The sequence below is a fragment of the Rissa tridactyla genome, chromosome 3 (genome assembly GCF_028500815.1).
Source record: "Rissa tridactyla isolate bRisTri1 chromosome 3, bRisTri1.patW.cur.20221130, whole genome shotgun sequence".
NCBI classification, from domain to species: domain Eukaryota; kingdom Metazoa; phylum Chordata; class Aves; order Charadriiformes; family Laridae; genus Rissa; species Rissa tridactyla.
This window is the reverse complement of record NC_071468.1, coordinates 77,220,125-77,244,522: the sequence shown is the minus strand read 5'-3', so window position 1 is coordinate 77,244,522 and position 24,398 is coordinate 77,220,125. Positions and strand designations below refer to the sequence as shown.

At 36.7% G+C, this 24,398-nt stretch overlaps 1 protein-coding gene across 7 annotated transcripts in view; it reads left to right on the top strand.

Annotated features, from left to right (window-relative positions):
• Window positions 1–24,398, top strand: part of AFG1L (AFG1 like ATPase) — a 78,048-nt gene that overhangs the window by 35,047 nt on the left and 18,603 nt on the right. For all 7 annotated transcript variants that reach the window (XM_054196371.1, XM_054196370.1, XM_054196369.1 and 4 more), the window contains 4 exons: window positions 1,762–1,820; window positions 17,662–17,744; window positions 21,143–21,213; window positions 21,470–21,570. In XM_054196371.1, coding sequence (XP_054052346.1) covers window positions 1,762–1,820; window positions 17,662–17,744; window positions 21,143–21,213; window positions 21,470–21,570 — 314 coding nt within the window. The remainder of the gene's footprint in view (window positions 1–1,761; window positions 1,821–17,661; window positions 17,745–21,142; window positions 21,214–21,469; window positions 21,571–24,398) is intronic.

Here is a 24,398-nt window from a genome sequence, read left to right as displayed (position 1 = left end):
TACTAGCTGCCCAGCAGAGAATGTCAAGAACGACATCTCCAGAACTGAGCTAATGTTGCAGTCCAGACATTGGTCAATGCCTGTCTTTTCTTCCCTTCTCACTGCTCCTGTGTATTCATGGCACATGTCTGAAATGCTCCCACAGGAAGGAGAGTTGGGTTAGTGTCGTATGCTACTTCAAGGTTTAAGACTGAATTGAGAGATTTCTCTCCTGTGGATACAAAAGGGAAAAGTGGCTTTTTCATTAGAGAGCAGATGTACCCAGCTGCTGACCATTAGTGATACACTTTACCATGTTAAACTTCTGTCCCAGAAGAATATGAAGGGAAATATTTGGGTGCAGTGTCTGAGGAACGCTGGCTTCATTTCTCCATCAAAATTACTGTTTATTTTTCTTATCCTCACAAAACAGAGACATAATACAAAATTCACAGCCTTGTTAAGTAGAAAACCTAACAGAATTAGCTGTCTTATAGTACTGTTACATGTTCACTAATTTTTGCAAGTATGCAATTGATTGCTGTTTTAACAAATGTATCATGATTTGCAGAGTTATGAATGAGAATGATACATGACTTCATACAACTTTGTTAGTAATTAGGGTGTGGAATCACCTTCACTGACAATTTTCCTGTGTGTTTCTGTGTCTCTATCCAATTTTGTGAAAACCATTTTGTAGGTGTCAACTTGGTTTCTCATGCATACTCTATCTTCTGTCCACCATGAGGTGTTGGTAGAGCATAAAAGCTTTAGCCTAGTTGTAGCCTTCTGGCATTATGGGGAATATAGGTGGTATTAGTAACCTGGCACGGTCTTTGTGGAGAATTTTGGTACATCTCTGCCAGGTGTCTGTATACTCTTTATTTATTTCTCCTGTCTTTTTGTTGTACTGCCTTTTTGTAAAGCTTCCTAATATTAATGAAACAGAGCAGCCCATCATACAGTTTCAGTGATAACATTTTCAAAGAACAAGTCATTCTGTTATGAACATGTTGGGCAGTTGGAGAGTTTCCAGAGAAGAGAAGTTTATGCTGTAAAAATTCAGAGATAAATAAGATATAAAATGCAGCTTTGCAGATTTGTTTTATTAATTTGTATTTTCTTTGAGTGCAGATCTGTATTTTGTTACATAGTTTTTTTTTTTATTCAGTTGTATTTTTAGCAACTTTGCATAAGTTTACATATTAGTTTAATTTTCTTTTTTTTTTTTTTTTTAACCTTAGGGATGACCCCTTTTCTTGCTTTGGAAAATGGGGTGTACCTGATAGAATTGCTAAACAATAAAGTGTACCTCTGTACACTGAATAAGAATGTTAATAACTTTGTAAACTCAAATAGCTTATTTTTAGTTTATGTTGGGTTTTTCCCCTCTGCCAAATACTTGGGACTTAGCAGATGCATAGTTTTAGCCTTGTAATCATACCAATGTATATCCAGCATTATAAATCCTTTTTTATACCCTGAATTTAAAACAGATGCTGGTCTTATTTCTTCTGCTAAAATCAGTTATATGTCATTAGAGATTTAAGTCATCTTTCACTTCCAGCCTTTTTCAGACTTTCTCAGGATGTTCCTATCTTCCTTGAGAACGTATTGAATTTTCATGCAGCAAAAGAAAAGAAATCGATTTCAGCTTTCCTTTTCCGCCTTTTGTTCCTCCTCTCTCTAGCAACGCTGAGTTTTATTTGCCAGACTAAAAGGCAAGCCGACATTGTTATTAAGACTAAGTAGCAAAATGGTGCTGATTTTCCTTTCTTTCAGATCTCTATAAAAATGGTCTTCAGAGAGCTAATTTTGTACCATTCATTGCTGTGCTGAAGGTAAGGGGAGTCACTTGTTAAATGCTTTTCAATTTTTCCTGCTGTATTAATAAATTAGAGAATTGTACAGGATTGCTTTGATACTAGTTTCCAGATAAGAGGTATATGCCTTAACTGTTTGGAGCAAAAATAATTGAAGGTGAGGCAAAAAGGGACTCTTCCTGTCTAGAATTAACATGTCTGGAAAACTGGACATTTCTAATGTGACAAGAAGTTATCTATTTGACTGATGTAGCAGAATTTGTTCGTTTGAATAGGACTTTCTTACTAGTGTGTGTATGCCATCTACGTAGTATTTCTCTAATAGTTATACCATGTTGTAGCTGGGGACATCTTATGTTTATTATGCTATAAAAACTTGGTGTTCCTTTGGAAAATGATGTTCGTTATGTGCTTTTGGGTCTTTCTTGTGTGTAAGTGGTTTTCTGAAGGGTATCTGTGAGGCTCCATGTAATGTTCAACAAGCAGCAGTTCTGAAGCAAACTTCCTGGAGTCTGCATGTTGTGGTTGACGGGACGTAAACTATAACTGCTTCATTTAGATTAAAAGATGAAGCATCCTCTCTCGATCTGGATAATACAGTCAGTGCTTATTTTGCTATTAAAAAGAGCATATGCTGAACTCATGCCTCGAAGTTCTGGGTAAGTCACAGATATTTTTAATTCACAAGCTATGATTGTATTGTTACGTTATTGAGGGCTAGCATACAGTGTCTGTGTCCTGCTCCGCCTGGATTGACGTGACATGTACAACGGAAATAACAAATGCTTCCCTACTACCTCACAGTAGTATTGCCGGCATAAATACATAAATGTTAACTATATCAATATCTAAGATAAAAGAAAGGTGAGGAAATTTGGAATTGCTGATTAGACACGTTGGTTGGATATTTCTGTTAAGGTAGTCAGCAGTAAAGCAGTTGACAGTGTCCTGGGTTTTCAGCGGGGCATTTTGGAAACATAAGATTGCTTAGTTGCCTAAGCACCTTTGAAAATCCCACCTAATGTTGACATCTGAGCAATTACCAGGTTTCAAAATTAACATGCCATTGACATGAATGTGGCACTCCTATAGATCTCAGAATGGCTGTGTATAAAGTCAGGGAGGTTACTGGTGAAAGTGGTTCTTACCTGGATGGCTTTAGAAAAGTAAGAAACATAAAAATAAATGAACAACCACTTCCACTTCAGATTCTTGAAAGGGGTTTATTCTGTAGCTGTCTGCATTGGATTCAGGACAGGTCCTGATCATAGAGTGTTTTCAAGAACAGTAGTAGTTTCATATGCATTTGCTTTTTGAAATGCAACATCCGTGGCAATTCGTTCTCTTCTATGTGTCTTTCCTTGTTTGACTCTTATTTTTCTTCCTGGATAAATGTAACACTCTTTAATTTCACTGATGATCAGACTTAAAGAACATTTATCATGTATGCTTATTTGTAGTTTCCTTTTTTTCTCTTTTTGGCTAGCTGAAGGAAAAAAAAGTGAAATGTAGTTTGTGCATACAGAACACCTCATCTGGATAATCTAAATTTTTAGAAGGGACCTTGTGGATAAACGCTGAGAAAAGACCTAAAGGTGGGTTGGGTTAGAGCTGCAACAGAGGATAGAGTAGTGCAAAAAAGAAGTAGCACACCCCAGACTAGAGATGGACAAACAACACCATAATGATGAATGAAGGGAGAAAAAAGTTTCACTCAACACTCTATTCACAAGGGCCTTTCTAAAATTTGGGATTATACGTCACCATTTTTTCCCCTACATCTTTGTGTTTTAACAGTGCTCTAAATGTATCTGTCTTTAATGTCACTTGAATAAATGTTACCAATGTAACATGATTCTTTCCCAAAAACATAATGCCTGAAAGGTGGATCAGAGGAAGTTTATCAACAAATGCTTCGCTGACCTTAGTTGCAAAGTGGAAGGGTAATGGCAAAATTTAATAATAATTAAAAAATTTCTGAATCTGCATTTTTAATTCAACACATCAGAATTAGGCATTAAAAAAAAACAGACTGGAAAGTATTTTAAAGTAAGATTTTAACAGGTGGCCTTTACATTACAAAGGCATGGATAGAACTAAGTTGATACCCTGGCTGTAGTTGTTTGAGAAATGCAGATTTAGGCCTCCCCAATGTATGTATAATCCGTGCTGTGGCATCCCTGTATCTTTTCTCATGGCAGTGGTGTTAATGATGGAATAGCTTCTGCATCAGCTGTGTATAGTTCCGTGTGTGACTTTAGGGTCTCTTTCCAAGGTTTTGCATGGAAATATAATGGAAAAATATTACACTGTATGCTTGCATATGTGATTTACTGTCTTCTGTACCTTCACCTCATTCCAACTGCCACGTGTGTCTGTGGTAGTGTCGATGTCACCTAACGTGTTCCCTGGCGGTGGCTTTGACAACTTGGACTAACTTCTGTCTTAGTTTTCTCTGGACTCAGAGCCTCCTGTAGGGCTTTTTTTTGGGGTTTGCTGAATGAGGGTGAATGGGTGGGTGGGTTGGTTTGTTTGGGAAATTAACTTTTATGACCATAAATCTTAACGTAAGGCTTTATCACTAAAAGTAGTTCAAGTTCAACACAGGAGCTTCGAATTCCTTTAAATATTCTTGGAAAGATGGGATGAATGGAAACTAATGGCAGTACATTTCTGTGAACGGATGCTTCACTTGAAATAGATTTCAGGCTGTTTTCTTTCCTCAAATGATCCAAAGAAACGGTTTCTTTCCTACATCTAGAATTACCCGTGTTCATCCTTGATTTTGTTGTAATTTTTGTTTTCTTTAGGTTATATAATTCCAGTATCTGGTTTCGGGTTCCTGTTTCTCACAAAGAAAACTACAAAGCAATTTCTGTAGAATAAGCGAAAAGGTGAAACAGCACTCTAGGGAAGATCAAGTTACCTGGCAAAGTTTGTCTGTATTGCCTTTCTAGGTGGTAGATTACTGGGGACAAGTGGTTGCTGAATGCCTGCAGTGGGAAGTACAATTGTTCAGTTCCAATTTTTAGGGGCCACATAAAATGTCCAGGTCTGTGTAGCTGGGCAGGCCAGTAAGACTATTGGCAACTCTTCTGCCCTGTGTGTGTGTCTCCTGCCCAATTCTGAACCTATCCCAGTTTCCTGATCTTTTGAAATATTTTGAGATGTAATTTTTCAGTGATTCTTTTAATCCTGTGAGTTAAAGTGGTAGTTTTCATAAATAGGGAAAAGCTCTCAATTGATCGGTTCATTGTTGTGGCTAAAATTCCTTGGGACACAATATTCTTTATGGAAGGGCTTTGTTTCTGCAACAGATGAGAGTGCTTCTTCAGTCCATGAAATTGTATAAAGATAGAGCTTTAAAGAGATAAGAAGTATTAGGAAGGAAAATCTTTTAATTCTATAATTGCAATTAGATTCAGTCACTTCTGATTGAGCTTTTAATCTTGTAGCATCTCTTACCGAGTGCATTAAAGTGCATGGAACTCCTTGGTAATTTTTTTTTTTTTAACAAAGGCAGTTCTTGAAAAGAAAAACATTCATTGCTTACAGTTACTTTGTTCAAATGATTACAGCAGAAATACTCCAAAAGTTGTTAACCTAAACCAATAACAAATACAAAAAATTTCTAAACATTTTAAAACTGGTTTACAAATAAAGCTGTGTATCTGTAACAACTTGATATAAGATCTGAAGTGAGAGTCTTCCAAAAAAAAAAAAAAAAAGAAAGCATGCTTTAATTTACTGGTTTGGCAGTAATTTTGGCAACATTTTAATTTTTCAGATGTTTAATGAAGACATTTATATCAAGCCTTAAGTGTTCTGGAATCCTAATTCTAATGCAGTGACTAATTCAATGATTCAATCTTTGGACAATCAGGAAGGAAAGTTTCTCAAATAGTTTGTTTTGTAGAGTCTATAACTTTTAAATGAGCAGTTCTTGAGCTTCCAAAGGTTTCCTGGAACTGTAGTGTGAAGTTTTAAAATGTCAAGCTGAGTTGAAATACCAAATATGTAACTTCTGCATTTTGTCAAGTTTTCTTCATGCAGTAGACCTGCACTGCACTAAATTCTAACTGAAAGTCAGGAAGTTTTAGGGCCTTTCATAGCCTGAGTATACCTTTAAAAGGTACAGTTTTAATATAAAATGTTTGGCTTTGGCTTACCTGAATTGTTTGCTTTAGTTAAAGAATCAACCAGAAACCTGTTAGCAGTAGGACATGAAATTACAGTAAACTTCCTATAGCAAACTCTTTTTTTTTTTTTTTTCTTCTGCTATTAGGGACTAAATCATTATTTATTTTAAAAATATTTGGTTAAAATTACCTTTAACAGTAAGCATTGTACACTCCTTTCAAATAGAAAGCAACATATTTTTATACATTGTATTGTTCACTGTCTTTCTCGAAATTGGTTAATAAATAATTATTTACATTGTTATCTACTCCGGTTGGTTTTTATTAAAATATACCCTTTTATTCAAAGGAAGAAGTGGAGGAATTTAAAAGTATTTTTGCTTTTTGGTAACTTGGGTTTAAATATGTGACAAATATTTGTTTAAAACGTTTCAAGCTGTCCCTAAGGAAATTGTGGGAGTTAGTTTTGTACAAAGGCATTTGGTAGATGTAAAATGTCTTTGATGGTGCATTCAGCTTTTGTCCAACCACCTGTGTGAGAAATGCAGGGATTTGTTGATTGGCGGATCTGCCTCTTTCCACCCCCCCAAAAAAAAAGTCATCTCCTTGATGAAATTGATTTGTCAGTTTGTTCCAGTCTAATGGTGTGATAGCCCAGCAGCTTTCAGTATGTTGAATAGTTAAAACCTGCTTTTGAGGTCAGTGTCAGCCACTCTGACCCCTGTGAACTGTCACCTGAGTCAGAATTGCAGGGATTAGGCCTTTGATATTGTGATGGCTTCGCCTATCAATTGACTTTTTCATTACTGAAGATGTTGGGCCTTTTGTTTCCCTTCTTAGTATGTAACCAAGCAAACTCCTAAGTAGAAGGAGCATTTGTTCTTGTTCTCTCTCTCTGCAAGTAATAGAAGTACTCATCTTTTGTGAAGCATACCTAATTAAACACGGAAAAAATTACAAATAGAAAATATAGCATGATGGAGATTATTTTTGTACTGAGCATCAATATAATTTCAGGGTAATTTTAGTTTGACAGATTTGTAAGACTGTTAACTAACAACATGTTGTATTTGGAAAGCAAGGTGTCAGATTAGAAGTTACCAGCCCTTTCTGCACGCGGCCTTCTAAGCCTCTGTGCGTGTGTGTGTGCCTGTGTGTTAAATTTAAACAGGATTATTTGAATTCTGTAGTTCAGAGCACTTGACTGTTACAATATTTTATAATGTACCTATTGCTTTAGTGCGTTCCCTAGATATTAAGCTGTTCAGCTTGTTTACCATCTGCATCTGTCTTTTACATGCTTGCTCCTAGACAGTTTGTTTAGATGCAGATCAAAACTTTAACTGAGGATAAAATAGTTGCTACTGTAGCTCAGCATCGGGCTCCCTGCCTTCTCACTTCCTTTAATCGTTAGGGTTTTCCAAGTTCTTGCTTGGTTTGTTTACTCCTTGATTAAAATGAGTAAATCAAAGCATATCATAGATATGGAATAGTTGATTCCTGCTGTTTCAGGGTAAATTAGTCTAATTACACGTGGCAGTTTTATTTGCTTGTGATGTAATGTGAAATGAGGTCCTGCCTCCCTCCAAAAAGCCCGAGCCAATTAATAAAGCTTTTAAGCTCTTTGTCACAGGCCACCGTGGAGGTCTGCAGAGAAGAACTTTAATCCAATAAACATTTCATTTAGATCATGAAAAGAAAGCATGAGGAGAAGCTCCTACAAGAGAGGGTGTTACCAGCAGTTCTAGCCATGAAGAGATGTGAGGAATTTGCCAAATTAACCAAGAGGCCTTCATATTTAACACATAAATGTGTCAAAACTAATAATAGAATAATTTAATTTGAGTTGAACCTTATATTGTTAAAATTCTAAGAAGCCACAACTGTTTTCTTCAAAGACTTTACTGTTGAGCTGGATGGACAGGGCAAGGGGAGGTTGTGAGAAACCCAGATAGCAAATAGCACTGGCCGAAGCTGGTGGAAAAAAAAAAAAAAGGAATAGATAATTAGGTGTAATTAGCGTGTATGAATTGTTGTCTCCCTGCCCTTGGCTTGAATAAATTTCAGAGAAAAAAAACCCTAGTGGTGAAAACGCTTTGATGTAAGAAGAGTCATTGTGGTTTGGCAGCATAAAGGCAGTGTTTTATACTTCTTACATAATGGTTGTGATACAGAAAGAGTGAATGGCCCCTGCACCCCCCAGCCTGCTTTACAGCAAGGACTTTTGGATTCCCTAGAAACAAAATGCATCAGAAGTTTTCAGTTGTTGGTAATGAGGTAGTGGACCTCATCAGAGCTAAGCGTAAGCCATCTTTAGCCTTTGTTTAGATCTTATATCGCTTTTTTTTTTTTTTATTCTGGGAAATCCAGTTTCGTAAATCAGTACTACTTTTTTTCTTTTTGTTTTTTCCTTGCCTGCCAACAGTTCTGGCAGGAGCAAAGGCTAATAATGGGAAAAGAAATACAAATCAAACGTTAAAAAGAAAACCAAGAGCAAAAAAGAAATCTAGACAAATAGTTTAATCCAGGGTATAATTCCAATGAAGTACATGTATTAGGGGCAAATTTGACCCTTAGCTTACAAAACATCATGTTATAAATTTGGAGTGAACTCTTGGCCTTTGTTTTTCACAGAACACCACAGCTTGTTTACCTAGCAGATTGAAAGTTTCAGTCATTATTGGTTCTTTAGCAAAACTGAATGTTTATACAGTGGTTTGTGGGTTGGTTTTGGGTTGGGCTTTTTTTTTCTTTGTATTTATACTTAGTCTGTGAGGAAGATTTTTTTTATTTATTTTTTTTTTCTTCCCCCTAAGGGCTGTGAAATGGGGAGAGCTGTTCAGTTTAGTTCTTACTGCATGGAAGTTTACTCTGCTATTCTTCTGCTCCCTGGCTGGAAAAAGGAGAGGCTACGTGTCTCCTACCCAGCACAGCCACATCTGTACCTCCTGAATTCTTTCACTTTTGTCTGAATATCTGAAATACTATTCACAAAACAGTACATTTTAAGAGTCTCTGTATTTATTCATGCACCATTATTTTACAAGTTAATTGTCTATTTTTCCTCTTCCTAGGGGGTAGCTGATTTGTAGCTAGACATTAAAATAAGTTATTGAAAAGTTGTACAATGCATCGTATGTTCCTTGTGGTAGCAAGAATAGTGGGGTTTTTTAGTTGTTAAAGTTTCGACGGCTGTAATGTAAACTTGTGCAACTTCCATTGAATTAATTTTGCCTCTAAATATATCTCTGCTGAACTCTTCAGTTTAAAATTTAAATGTTCTTGTCACAAGTGTAAGAAAAAGATTAATTTAAAAAATCATATTTGGCAGTATTTCACTTCCCAGATCTTCATGCTGTAGGTCCATTTAAAAATAATTCACAAATAAAAAGCTTGTCATTCAAAATTGACCTGAGCGTGATTAGTTTCATTGATACTGTACAATGTTCTCAGATAACATTTTGAAAGTTTTCCTCAAAATTTGTTTGTGTGTCTTTTTGCGTTTTATTGTTTTGTTAAAGTGTTGACAGTTCGAACAAGCATGAAGTGTCTAAGGCTATTGTAGCAATTTCCCATATTTCGTTACTGCAGAAGAATATGGAGGAAAAGACTGTGAAAAAACTTAGTTAACCCCTTAAAGCATTGCACTATTTTGTAGAACAAATAGCCTTTTGTACTGGAAGTTGATTTGATCTGTGAAAGGCAACACCTGAATATCATGCAAGACTAAGTAATTATGCCTGATTGTAAGGGGATTTTTTTCAGGTATAGGTCACAGGATATTCAGTTAGGGTAGGGTATGCACAAAGCTAAGAAATATGCAGATTTTCTGTTGTAAGATTGTGTAAAAATTATTTACAGTTAATACTTGCATAAAGGTTAGAAAGGTTGATGAAGTGATATTTAGTTTTGCTTTACTATTCACTGCGTGTCAGAATGTAATTATGACTGATTCATGAAACTGTCTTAGCAATGAACCATCTTTATTAAAATGCTGATCAAGACAAGAGCTGACAGTAATAAAGAATAGAACATTTTAGTCTTGTTGCTTTTGAATGATTGCTAATTACCCCAGAGGTCATGTATAGTGCTTATGAGGATTCATTGACATTTTCTTTAAAGTCTACTGTTTCAACAACATCTGAACAGGGAGACAAAAACTGTATGCACACCCAACAACACTTGGACCAAGTTTTTATCCACCACAAAATACCTGATGATTCCCTTTCTCCTTTACCCTCCCCCTGTGTACATCTCGTTTCCTTGGATCTGTGTAGCAGAAAGTTAGGAGTGTTACAAACTTGATTTACTCTTTTATTTTTTTTTTAACAAGGTGTAATTTAGGCATTTAGTCATGCATAAATGGAGCAGCCCTTTGAAGGTCCTGCACCTGTACCATGCTTGCTCGTGACTTAATGGTCTGGTTGATCTCCTTTTAGAGTGGCACCAGAGAGGAAACGCTGCACTTAGCTTCGTACGCTTCTTTCTCTCAGCAGGCTGCGGACAGGCGTGCCCAGCTTGAGTCCCAGTTGGACCAGTTTCACATTCTGAAACGTGCTGGTGATTGTCACTTGCTGATGACTTTGAGAGTACACCAAAGTTAAAACCTGTGGGTATGCTTTATAGGTCAGAAATAATTTTTTCATGGCACACTGCGTTTTTGCTTGAGAGAGTTCTTGTTCTACCACAGTTATGAATCATTTGGGAAAATGGCAATTGTAATGGTATCCTTTGGATGAAGAAATCTTTTATTGAAATAGCCTAAGAAAGAATTTTAAGGAAGAAGAAATAATATTCTACTTGATATTCTAACGCTACATGGAGTCAAATAACGAAAAATTAAAATGGTTACATCTAGTGAGCTCTTTTTAACTGAGGAACTCTTCCTCTGTTGCTGGCTGAGGGTTCTCATCATATGTCTACGTGATGTGTGATGCAAGAGAATTTCTTTCTCTTAGGCTAGATTTAAATGTATGAGAAGAATGATTGCCAATGAACGATCTCACTATTTTCTGATTTGCTGGAGGGAAGGAATACTAGTGATCCTGTGTATTGTTAACGCAGACCAAATTAGCAGGGCAGGTGTGTGGTGTTTTTTGGGTATAAGCTAATAAAAAGAGATAGATGCATTTGAAAAAGGGAAAAGGGAAGATGATACCTATGTGTAAATTATGATTCCTTTTGCTCAGAAAGAGTGGTTAGAAGTTGCATTTCTCAGTTAGGCATGGCTTGGTTGTTAATAGCAGGTGTTCTAACCTGCTTGTTAAGAACTGCACTACACTAAGAGGCCAAGAGTATTAATTGTGGAGTTTTGCATGCCTGGGGATAAAACTGTAGTCGTCCTTGCTCATATGGAAAGTGTATTTGATACTGAAGATGCAATGCCACTGCTGCATTTGCAGGCGTCTGGTTTGACCTGAGTGTGAAAGGCTGAGGAATCTCAGCTGGTGTGGGAATTAAGATCATCCCCAGGTGAAGCACTTTCCCATCTTTGTTGCCCTGCACCTTCTCTGCAGGTCCTCAGATAGGGTTTGTCTGATCCTGTGGGCCGACAGGATGATTTGTATGACTTTGTATGTTGTTTTTTGGTGTTTGTTTAATGCCTTTAAAATTCAGGGCAGACAATGACAATTGGGTTGACTTATGGTGGTCTTCAATCACGGAATCACGGAATCTTCAGAGTTGGAAGGGACCTCTAGAGATCATCTAGTCCAACTCCCCTGCTAGAGCAGGGTTGCCTAAAGCACATCCCTCAGGGCTGCATCCAGGCGGGTCTTGAAAATCTCCAGAGAAGGGGACTCCACAACCTCCCTGGGCAGCCTGTTCCAGTGCTCTGTCACCCTCACCGTAAAGAAGTTTTTCCGTGTATTTGAACGGAACTTCCTATGTTCCAGCTTGTGCCCATTGCCCCTTGTCCTGTCGCTGGGAACCATTGAAAAGAGCCTGGCTCCGTCCTCCTTAAACCCACCCTTTAGATACTTGTAAACATTAATCAGGTCCCCCCTCAACCTTCTCTTCTCCAGGCTAAAGAGTCCCAGCTCTTTCAGCCTTTCCTCATAAGGGAGGTGCTCCAGTCCCATAATCATCTTGGTTGCCCTACGCTGGACTCGCTCAATAAGGTTGAGAGGTTATCTATTCACCTGCATTATTAAGAGTCGTGAGCTCATCGCAGTATTTGAGCTCACAGGGACGCATTGTATTTAGCACAGCGGACCACAAGACCATCTATTAGCATTTCAAGGGTTTTTGTGACACATGGGAAACACAGGTCTTGAGAACTTGCAGGTTATCCAGTTAACTTTGACTACCTTTTGAAATTTTCTAAGACCTTTGTTCCTCAATGTAACAATCTACCATGTCGTATACTTTAATTTCTTGAGCAGTTAAACATTTTAATATCTACCATTCTTGATTGTAACAGCAAAGGAATATTAGAGGTGCTTACAGGAAGAAAAATGTATTTATATTAGTCTGTATTTAGTAACTTACTACAGTAGGTATACTGAAAGTCTAATTTTATCTATTCTGTCTGAAGATTGTCGCTTTAGGTGTTCTGTCTTGAGTTGAGCCTTGAGGCTTTGTCTTTTTTCCTTTGGGAATAAAAAGTTTTTCTGCCACTTCAGTGGAAATGAGTGTGTGATCATGCTGTATTTTTAACTTACTAATTGCGTTTTCAATTCTGTAATTGTATTTGTTCTTTGTATACATAAATACATAAATGACTTCAAAATAAATTGTATGACTAATTAATTTTATGCATTTGAATTGAATAGGGTAAGTCAGACTTGAAATATCACAATAGAATAGAAAATCTGTTAGAAACTGTAGAGGGTTGCACAAGAACAGACTAGACTAACTGTAGCTTTAATTTTAAGTATTTATTTCAAAAGAAAAGTAGAAGTTTAGCCCAAGTAAATGAGATTTTAACTTTCAAATTTCCATCTTAAAAAACGGAAACCGATAGTTACAGTCGTGGCTTTGATAATTAAGTACTAACAATCTGAGCACTCCGGTTAGTTCTTTGGCTGTTGATTAGGATTCCGTGGTGGTGATTAGTGAGTGTGAGGATGCAATCACATCTGTAGGGTTTAATCAGTCCAGTATTGGAGAAGTTAGTTCAAAGACGGAGAGAGAAGCTAGAACTTCTGTATGTAATCCTAGTAGGGGTTTTTCCCTGCTGCAAAAAGCTGAAGGGTAAAAAGTAGAGAAGTAACTACACCCTCCCTCCCCCCTTGGACTTTGCAGGGTTTATAAATGATGGTGTTGATTTTCTGATTCCGTGATGCAAGAGTAGAATGTCATTGACACCTGTGAAGGGGCAAGAAGATGCACAGTGCACCCTCTCTGAGGTTCAGTATTTAATTCTTACATTTGTGAGTAGTATTTGTTTTTCCATACTGGGCAATTATCCATCTTTTTTTAAAAAAAATAATCTAGTATTCTGAGTGTTTAGCTTGGAAGTATATAATATTTTGGTGTAGTTTATTTTCTTCTATTACACATTCTGATTACATGCTGTCTCTTTAACATTTAAAGCATTTCTCTTGGAAAAAAAAAAATTACAAATTTGAACATTTTGCCCTCTGCGCTCCTGTGAAACAGATAAGTGAATGTTTACATGTGTAGAAACAAAGAACCGTGGTGAGTACTCTTGTCTGGAAAGGAAACCCCAAAAGGAAAACCTTTGGATCCCTGTTCAGTGCATAGTTTTTTTGTGACCTTTCTGACTCCGTCGTTTGAGTTAAGGTGACCATGTCCTGAATCCCCCTTTAGAACCATCTCCACCAGTACATTCTTAACTTGGAGCAGAAATGCTGCTGTTATTGCCTGGCGGTGCAAGCAATCCTCCCGTTACCGCCCTTCAGTTCCCTGGTACTGCTATCACGCTCTTTCTTTTCTCTACTATGAAGAACTCAGTTTGCGTAAATAGCGTTGCCCACACCAGTGCATGTTTGTATGCTGTTCTGTTGGCGTTAATTTCTTCTACATTGTTATTTAATGATCAGTTTCTTTATTCACACTTCTGTTTGATTTTTTTTTTTGTTAGGTTATTTTCCAGTAGCACCTATAGATCTGTACTCTACTGTCATAAATTCATGTAAGGAGAAAGTTGTTCCTACCCTACAAAGCTTATAGTCTTAACAACAGCAACCATGTTCTAAAGGAATGTTTTCTGGGAGCATATTGCTACGTAGATTATAATGTTTTGTTCTAATGGCAGGGGGCCATGCGTTTTATATGTATTTATACAGAATAGGTGTGAGTGAGCTTTGGAGTGTCTCAGTAAAAACAATTAACGACAAGCAATGGTAGGTTCTTACTCACATGAACCTGTAGAGGCGTTAGAAAATTCTTGTGGCTGTTTTAATTTTGTTTAGAACATGGGCTCCAAATGGCTGGAGTACCTTCCTGAACAAAGAATCAGCTTGGAGAGGACCAAAAAAAAAAAAAGAGGGGGAAGAAACTGACTTCAAGGTTCAAGTCAGTGGTTCTTGAGACAGTAATGGATGAGAAATATGATAGAGATTCAAAGTAAAATATAAACCAGAATTTGACTGAGAATGCTGGTTTGAAAGATAGGAGACAGAACTGTATTTAAAACATAGGACAGAATTAAGTCCCAAAAAAACCCCAAACCAAAACTGGTAATTAATTAGGAATATCCAAGGAGTAGTATAGTAAAATGCCAAGAGTTTTCCAAAGGACTAAATATTTCTCTGTTCCTGCTAACTGGCCCCTACTTCTATGCTTATATCACGTGTTACACACTACTGTTGTATATCAGTTCTGTTTTTCCATTTTGCTGATGTTTGGTCCAGTTGACTTTCGCCTCCTAAGGAAGCAAAAAGTCAGTAGGACTATAATAACTGTATTCTATATATCACTGAACGGGATGCTGCTATTGCCTTTCTGGCTGAAAGGTCCTATAGCCCAGAATATCTAACAGATATTTTTTAAATAAACTATGTAATTTTATATCACATTGGAATCAATAGTAGTACATACATTGTAGGTATACAAGACAAGGTTCACAGGGAAAAGAAATAATCTTTCATTTAGGCAACTGTTTGTACCTTAAAAAGCTTACATAAATAACCTTTTGAGCACGTAAGTTCTTCTTAACTAATGTCACTAATGATAGTGATTTTTCCTGAATAGCGATAATACTAATTATTTTGAAGAAAGAAAAAAAGGAAGATGGAAGAAATGCGTCTACTTCGTAGCTCTATCGATAGTATTTACGTGTACGGTTCTTACCTCCAGAACTCACTCACTGTAATGTTAAATCACGAAGTCATAAAAGACTGCCGGTGCATTTCAGGGGTTACAAGTTTGTAAGCAGAACACAAGTGGACGAAAATACTGTAGCACCAACTGCTGCTATATATTTCAGGAAGCCACAGTAACCTGCATAATCAAGCCCAGTATCAGTCTGTGCGTGAGTGCGCAGAATGTCTGCCCTACTCAGCAGTCATTAGCAGCTGAGCCACAAGCACTGCTGGAAATATCAGTACAATAAATGTGCATCAACTGGAGTGTTCAGGTGAACTTTTTCTTCTTTCAGCCATACCATAACCATGCCACGCTCTTAATTGTACGTAGTTCTGTGTTCACTCTTCAGTCTATATGCAACACGACACCCTGAGAGAGCAGCAGAGTTTGTAAACCTGTCTTGAAGGCTGAAGAGATAAGGCTGAATTAATGCAAAATTCCCTATCTGTTGTTTCCAGGAAAAAACCAAAATTATAAACAGCGTTATCCAAATGTCTAAAGTTAATCTAAATAATTTCCTAGTCAGCATAGTTGTAGTAACGTGTTTGGGGTTTTTTTGCTACTAACACGACGAAAATAATACTTGAGCTAATCTACTTCTTTGGAAAAATAAAACATTAGGTGGAAAGATGCTGAGCATCAGTGCCTGGCAAAGAAAAGCTAAGTACACCGGCTGTGCTGTGAAATTTCAGGAATCTTCCTTCTAGCTTTGACTGCCAGACTGATGCTGAAGAAAAGCTTAAACATCCTCCCTCCCTTGTGCATATTATTACATGCTTCTGGAACTTTTTTCTTCTGCTCTGTTATTCTCTTTCTTTGTAAGCTTTCATGAAAAGAAAGGGAATAGATTATAATAATATTGTAGCACCAATGCTATTGTGTTTGCAGTAGCCTTAGCCCAAGATAATGATTTGATTAGCATGGCTTTCTCACTTACTGGAATTAAAGATACATGGATTTTCCTGGGATTCTGTGCTTTCAGGATGATTTCTTTTCACCCTCTATCTTTAGTTGTATGAGACAAGTTGGAGGTTTAAAATAGGTATACAGCCCTCAGTAATAGCCAAGGGAAAAAAATGAGTACAATGCGTCATCACAGACACTCCTGCAGATATTTGTAATCTGTAAGTCCTATGCAATGCATTTGTTCAAAAAGGCCATAATTCCTTAAATCACTGATGATAGTTCTTCTAAAATTTAAGGGTTTTTTTTCCTGCAGTGTAGTTGCTATAAATGAGATTTGACATTTCCAATTTTGATATTTGAATAGCCTCAAGAAGGCTTTGAAAAATTTGACACACAGAATATGAAATGCTTAATGAGAGTACTAAAGATAAACTAATAGTTCATAGTGCAGTGAAGCAGCAGAGTAATTTAGTGGATTCTAGCAATCTAAAGAGTTTTAATGGTGTTGAATTACCTACCAAAAAAAGTTTTATTGCTTTAATTAAATTCTTGATAGAGGTATATTTTCTAAAATATTAAAACTTTTCCTCCCTTTCTTTTATAGCTTCTTTCCCTTCTAGCTATATAACACCCAGAAGTTGTGTATGTTGGCAGTAGTAATAACAGATAAGCAGAGCTGTTCCCTTTGCCAGAGGGTGTAAAATCTTGATCCCACTGAGGTTATGAGAATTTTGCTCTCAGCCTCAGGCCTTCAATCAAAAAAAGCACCTTTTAGTGCAGCTGGTTTTGAGTTTTCTAAAAGAAGCAATTATTGTGACTACTCGCGGACATCTGTATCACACTTGGAATCTTACAGGTTGTTTAAAGGGGAAAAAAAATCCTTTTCTGAGTCAATTCAGACATTACAAAAATGAAACAAGATCTTTTTGATATAGAGCTTTGTTTATTCCCCTTTATGCTTCAGTCCATTTTGCAACAAGACCTGGCGCGGTTCATATATTTGATGTTTCACTCAAAATTTTTAATCTTTGTAGGAGAAAAGGAAAATAAAAAATTAAAAAGAAATATGTAGAAGTAGTTTCAGTTGTCTCTGCTAGGATTTGATTGTGGTCTGTTAAATTCTTATTGCTCCTAATTTTCTATTTCTAAATATACATTCTTTAATATGAAAATAATTATTTTTACACCCTCCCCACAACAAAGCACTGCCCAGAGAGAACGACCAATATCTACCCTCATTTAATTCCCTGTGCTTCTAATCTACATTAATTTTCTAGTTGATGGACTTTTGAAAATGGTTACTTTTTTGTTTCGAATATGTGAATGATTTCCAGCTTAGTTCTTTGCTTCGATTATTGTAAAGGAGACTTCAATTTTGTGATCTTGACTTCATTTTTGCAGATGATGTTCCTGCTGATAGTTTATCACAGCAGTGTGTCTTTTCTGTAACACAGACAATAATAACTACAGCTTTGGCTTGAGGAAAGCTATTCTCTTTTTTTTTTTTTTTTTTTCTTTTTTTTTTTTTTTTGTCTCTCTAGAAATACTGCAGCACAGTCCAACTTGATTCTGGAATAGACTACAGGAAACGAGTGCTTCCTGCTGCTGGAAAACTCTACTACCTGTAAGTTTATCTATGATATGGTATTTGCCCTCTTTTTCCTTGTTATTAGCCAATAATTTCCTAGTCAATGGGAAATGAGAAATGTATAGTAGAATTAGCAGAGTGTGACTTTTCCTTTCTTTGCCTTCTGGTCCATTTTGTTCAGCAAACCGCCTTCCATTATGCCTTGATATTAACTTCATTAAACTACATTTTCAGTATCTGCACTAGCATCATTTATAATGTTTGACTGAATAAAAACTAATTAGATTTTTTGGGGAGGTGTGGTGTTTGGAGAACTGAAGTGACAGATGGTTAGAAAGTAATGAATATCCTCTTGTAAGAGATTGCACAATTCTCTTATAATAGAAGAACATCCTTATTGTATTTAAGTAATTAAGTATTTATAGAAATCCAATGACAAGGATTCATTTAATGCTGGGTGTTTCCAGTGCTGCGGATTAAAAAAAAAAATCAGCACCCTCCTATTTTGACAGATTGTTTCTGTTTATCATGACAAAATTTCTTTAGCACTTTATTGTATATTTGCAAATAAATATATTTTAAAAGTACTTTCACAGTTGTGCTTATGGTTGCAGCTTATATCTGCCTAATAGAAACATCCTTTTTTTTTTTATAATAATTTGAAACCTTTGCATTGCAGACATTTTTTTATCTTGTATTTGCTCTTATAATATTATTTAATCAATGACAACCTGAGCAAGGCAGACAACAGTAACTTAAAATGAGATTTATAACCATTGTATCTTTCAACTTAACATACAATATTGATTTAAATATCATGTTTCCATTAAGAAATACGTAGTATTTTCATCGATGTGGTATATATTTCAAACGAAGTATGTCTGCATCACTTTATAAAGTTAGAAGTTGTAGTTATTCATCTGGAAGGAGGAGTACTGCTTAGTAGAATTGCAACAGGTAACTCTTTCTGCTTCGGTAAGGAAATGACAGAATTTTATATGTGGAAAATGGGTCAAATGCACGTTCTCCATCTGTACCCAAGAAAAGTAACTTCTGTTCTATATTTTTGCCTGGCTTTCTTTTATGTTTTGCGGTGCCTGCTTGAAAGTACTGTTTGAAGCCGCCACTGTTATCTCAGAATTGCTCATTGTGGCTCTTGTTCCGATGTCTACGTAGTTGTCCGTCCTTATGGCTCTGCTTATTGTGCCCGTTGCACTCTGCGACTTTGTTTGATAATTGTGGAGACCACCTACCATATTCTCTTCTCACTGTCCATACTCCAGAGAAAGAAAGAGCACGTATGTGGTTTCTAGCAGGCTAAACATGGTGCCTATGGCATCAGTACTCAGGGGAGAAGAAATACGAACAAGCCCCAGAGGTAGTACCCAGCCAAAGTATTTCATGGTGTTCCGCTGTAAAACTTGTGATCAAGTGAGTGGCAGAGATTGGTGATAAGTTCTGTATCATGTTTTCTTATTGGAAGGGATGTTGGTTACCTCTAGAATTTGTTTAAATCATTAGGAAGCAAGGCGGGGGGGGGGGCGGGGATAACAAGAAAAAATCCTGTAGCTGCCAATGGAAATAAAATACTTACTTCATTGTCCTTTCTTTTTTTCTGCGGGAATCTCATTCATTCTTCTGTTCAAACTTGTTCATTGGAGCTTTTAACCCTGCAGAACTAGCATAGTATGTGGGGATTTTTTCTTGTTTTGATTCAAAATTAGATACTATACAGTATTTTGCTACAGATTTTAAAGATTTATTTAGCAGTACTGCCCCAAAAAGAAAGTGTTCTTGTCCAACATGTTTGCATTCCCCTATTAATGGCTATAGTATCATCATCACGTTTTTTAAAAAATCTTCTCCGTGCTTTGTAATTTGTGTAGCCTTTTCTTAATTTAAAATACACAGCTAAGGGTTGCTTAAAGCTGTTTCATACTTATCTGAAGGCAATCAGTGTAACACAATTACAAGATTCCTGATCGAAGGAACTTCCTTGATCTCAGTCTCAGGTGTCTATTTTCAAAACAAACTTTCTTGGCAATTACGTGCAAATATCTACCTAGGCATCATATCTGGCTGTTTCTTCTTGTAGCCTTTACGTCAAACTTTTTGATAGTTATGAGCATACACTTGTGCATACTTGTCAATATATATGTATTCTTTTTCCCCTTTTTCTGGCTTTTTTCTGGTTTTATCTGTTCCTTTTCATTTGTCATTTTGTCACAGGAAAGCAGCACACAAACATCAATGCTGAGAGAAGCTTTTTTTTTTTTTGAAGTTAGAATTTGATATAATCTCCTATTCAGAAAAGGTTTGGGTTTTTTTTCCCCAATTCTTTGTATCAATGATGTTTGTTATCATTAAGCTTGAGCTAAAATATAGTTATTTCAGTTCTGCTGTTAAGATTTTTAAGGTGCTTAAGGCCTAGTGAACAGAAAAGTAATTGTGTAACACGCTGATCATCAACGCTGATCATCACTCATCATTTAGAGGAGGTCTAGAACTGTGTGACGCAATGCAACTACAGTGTATCCATGATCTATAAAAGTAGGCTTTTCACACCAAATGAGATCATACAAACTTCAGTGAAGCATTCTATATCCTAGTTCTGGTTTGTTGTCTACTGTAGCGTTAATTTACTAGCTCAGCTTTCAAACTCAGATACAAATATTATCTGTCTTCTCTAAGAATGAAATACAGAAAGGCTGGTCCTCTAACCCATTCAGTGATGAAAAATATTCTCTAATCAGACTGATTTATAATTCTTGTGACAACCAGAAGTTGAATATAAACTTTACTTCAGCTCCCAGCACACAGATATTTTGCATTTTCACTGTCTGTGGTTGATCTGTTCCCAAATAGTATTGGGGACAGAGGAGGGAAACTGATAAAATTACTAATGCCGAGATCATGCTGGTATTTTGAATTTCACAGTTGAATTTTGCAGATTGTTTCATCAATACAATCAGTTGACTTTGATTTTTTTTTTTCCTCCCCCTCCCCCCCCCCCCCCGAAGCTGCTGCAATATTTAGTTCACAAAGTCCCCTCAGAAATTTCAAAGGATACTTCTTTAGGTGCTTGACTGCCTTGCCTTGTCTATTTGCTCTTATTTTGCATGCAAGATAGAGCCAGAAGCCTTTTTTCTCATTGTGTACACATAGTGTTAATGGATCTGCTCTGCCTCTATTGCCTCATTACTGGAAACGGCTCAAAACACAGAAGTCTTTCAGTGTATGCAAATAAGGCAGAATCATCTACCTGAGAGTTAATATTCTCTACTTTTAAGTGTATTCTAAATCTAATGTTTGTATTTAGAGCATAACATCCTGTTCTCTTTTTTATGGGCAAAAAGCTAAGCAGGCTCAGGCAGCTGTTTGATGTTGGCTTCAAGTGTTATTAATTTCATATTCTATTATTCTTTTCACTGTAGCACAAGTGAAGCTGATGCGGAGGCTGTCATGGATAAGTTGTTTGATGAGCTGGCTCAGAAACAAAATGATTGTACGTAAGTTAATTTCTCTTGAAAGAGAATACATTTAGAACACAATGCCCAATCTCCACTGACCAATTAATAAGTTCCATTGCTGTATATGGGTTGATGCCACACTCAAGTGGCAGTCATTGTATCAGCATTTTGTCTAATTTATGTGTTGAATCATGTGCTATTATTCATCAAGCTATGCATTTCCTATCTGTAAGAGATGAATTTTATAGTAATTATCCAGAGAAGATTGAGTCTTTGTTCATGTTCCCATAGTAACTAGACCAAGGATTCTAAAAGTGCAAGGCAGAGAGCTGAGGCTGAATAAAGCGTGTGGAACCATTGCAGACTTCACGTTTGAAGAGCTGTGCGACAGAGTGAGTACCCAGTCAAATCTAGATCAGTTAACGCTTAGACTTTTCACAGTTTTAAAAAAAAAAAAAAAAAGAAAAAACACAAGAAACCCCAAACACAAAAACTCATTATTTTCCCAAGTCGTACTAAATTAAGAAGGTTTTTTTTTAACTTGGCAAAAAGATTTTTAATTTAACAGGAAAAAAAAAAGAACTCCCCAAAAGAACAGTAGTAATTTTCTTTTTAATGATACAGTAAATTCACTCAAATATATCACGGATTGTCTTCAAAAATCCTAATACAGTATGTGCCTGGGCTAACATCAATGCTGGAATATTAGTAGTCACCACATATCAACGTGTAAATAGCATTCAAATACTGTTTTTAAAATCTGGGGTTTAACCTACTCAAGCAAAGGAGTAGTAATCCTGGCACCACTAGAGCAAAGCTGTTGTTGCATGACTTAGTTGTGACTAGCTGTACAAGGGCTGTTTGGTCCCAGGCCTTCTCAAAATTTGCCAAATTTTGCTAAATACTGCCAGATTCTCTGCTAAACATGTGGGGTGTGATTCCTGAAAAGCTCTCTTTGTATATGACTGCCAGTGAGTTCAAAGACAGTCCCCTAGAAGTTGCATTGTACTTCAGTGACTTCTCTGCTGATGCTTGAATTTATTGTTAAATCATCCCAACTCTAAAGTCGGCCGATAGCACCTTTGATTCAGGATGCTGACCGGTCCTGTTGGTTATAACATTATGTTTTCAGTTCTTTGTAGCTACCAAGTTAGTAACTATTTGGCCAGAAATTTCACTGCTTATGTTTCAGACCTATGTTTTAGGCTTTGTTGATTTTTAGTTTCAGACAAAACCAGTTAGCCATTTGTGAGAATGGAGGTATGTCACGGGTAGAACCGCTTGCTTTTCACTAAAAGTTTTGAGAGTTATTCTTCATTGTGCCTCTTAATCTATCAGGAAACTACGCTGATGACAGATGCTTGTAAAATTCTTTAGTCCAGCAAATGCCTTATGTACTTAAATAGGGTGATAAATTGCTTTTAAGAGAAGTGTTCTGGTAGCTCACATGGCAGCGGGCACTACCTTGGGTCTGAAGGTTCTCATCTTGTTGAAGAATGACGTGGGATTCAGACCATCTTGTTGTAACAGAGCTGAGTTGCTTGGTATTTGCTCGCAACAAGTAAAGAGAATACTTATGAAATGTTAAATATAATCTAACAGTATTGTTCTTACACTGATCACCCAGGATTTGGGAAGTCATGCTGTCTCAGTTCAGGTACCTTCTGCAGATGTGTTATGATAGTCTCTAATGGAATAATCACATGCTTAAAACTAAAACAACACAGCAGACAATAAATGTCTTCTTTAACAGGTTCCTCGGTCATCACTTATTTTCTTTGCATACGCCTCCATTTGTTTCTACCTTAAATTGTTATATACAGTTATTTATTTTGCCATCATTTTTCTCTTCAGATCACTTGGTGTACCTTCATAAGTATTACATTAGTGTATTGGTAAGGTAGCATCACTGTGTGCGCTTCATATGTAGAGAATTATAGTTGTGAAGTTCAGAATTGTCCATTAAATTTGGATGAACGGCTTGAGTTGCCTCTAATATGATTTTTTTTTCATGAATGTAAACTTTTATAGGGCTTCATAGCAACAGTAAAAAATTCCCATTGGTATAAACTGACTTTGCCTGCCCTGTTGCCTTTAAAATCTGCTAAAAGGGAAAAGAAAAATTCAGTTGTCAAACCATGAAACCATGTTCCTTTTTTTAATGAAATCTTTTAACTCTTTAATGGAAAAAATTTATAAATGCCACATCTTTTTTGAACAGTCAAAATGAGAAGTTATTCCCACTAATGCCACAGAAGAAAAGGAAAAATAGGTAGGATCTAGAAGAGTGCACTGGTGGTTCATAGCCAAAAAAACCCAAACAAAGTCAGGGAACATTCAACATGACAGGAAGTATAAAGTTATTCACATATATTCAAGTATGCTGGCTAATAGTGGGAACTATTTGTGGGAACTATAAACTGTGCGATACGTAGCTACAACGTATTTGGTACTGCTTGTGGTACCAAGTGCTAGGTAAGTTGACAGGCATCACGATTGCAACTGTTCAGAACAAGGAAACTAGGAGGCTGAGAAAGATGTAATGAAAAGGAAGATCCACAAAAGAAAACACTGGAGGGGAGTTTGTTGGATTTGGCTAGAGTGAATCTGCAGGTTTCTTTGTGCAGAATGTGGGGACCGAGTCTCATGGGATGGCAGATTGTGTGAAGGGACACGGAGTGGGGAATCTGCCTCGCTGGAGCCTGTAGCAACCAGGAGGGGGCTTAACTGGCAGCCCAAGCAAAGTGTCTTAGGTAGATAAATGCAACTTAAAGTTGGTGTTGTAGGAGCCAATTAAACGTATAACAGAATTGAAAACAAGATTTGCAGTTGTTTTTATGTCGGTGATAAGACCCTGGTGACAAGCATGATAAATGGGAAATTCCAGTAATGGGGAAAAATGAGATATAATTGATATGAATTGTCCCACGAGGTTTCAATAATAAAATAAGAATGCGAAATCAGTGCTTATAGCCTCCTTAAGGACAGTGGCTAAAAGGAGCGGAGGACAGTATACGATGTTAAAGACACTGGTACCTCCCTTAAAGTTAATTAGTACAAGGATCTTGAGTACATATCAATCAGTCTACTAATTAACAGGCCCAAGAGGGTAGTACTCATAGGGGTCTGTCGCAAATGGAGAATGAGGTGCATTGCTTCTTGAGCACTTGGCTGTAAAAAGCATATAAAGAAAAAATACCGTTGTATGGGAAGCTTATGT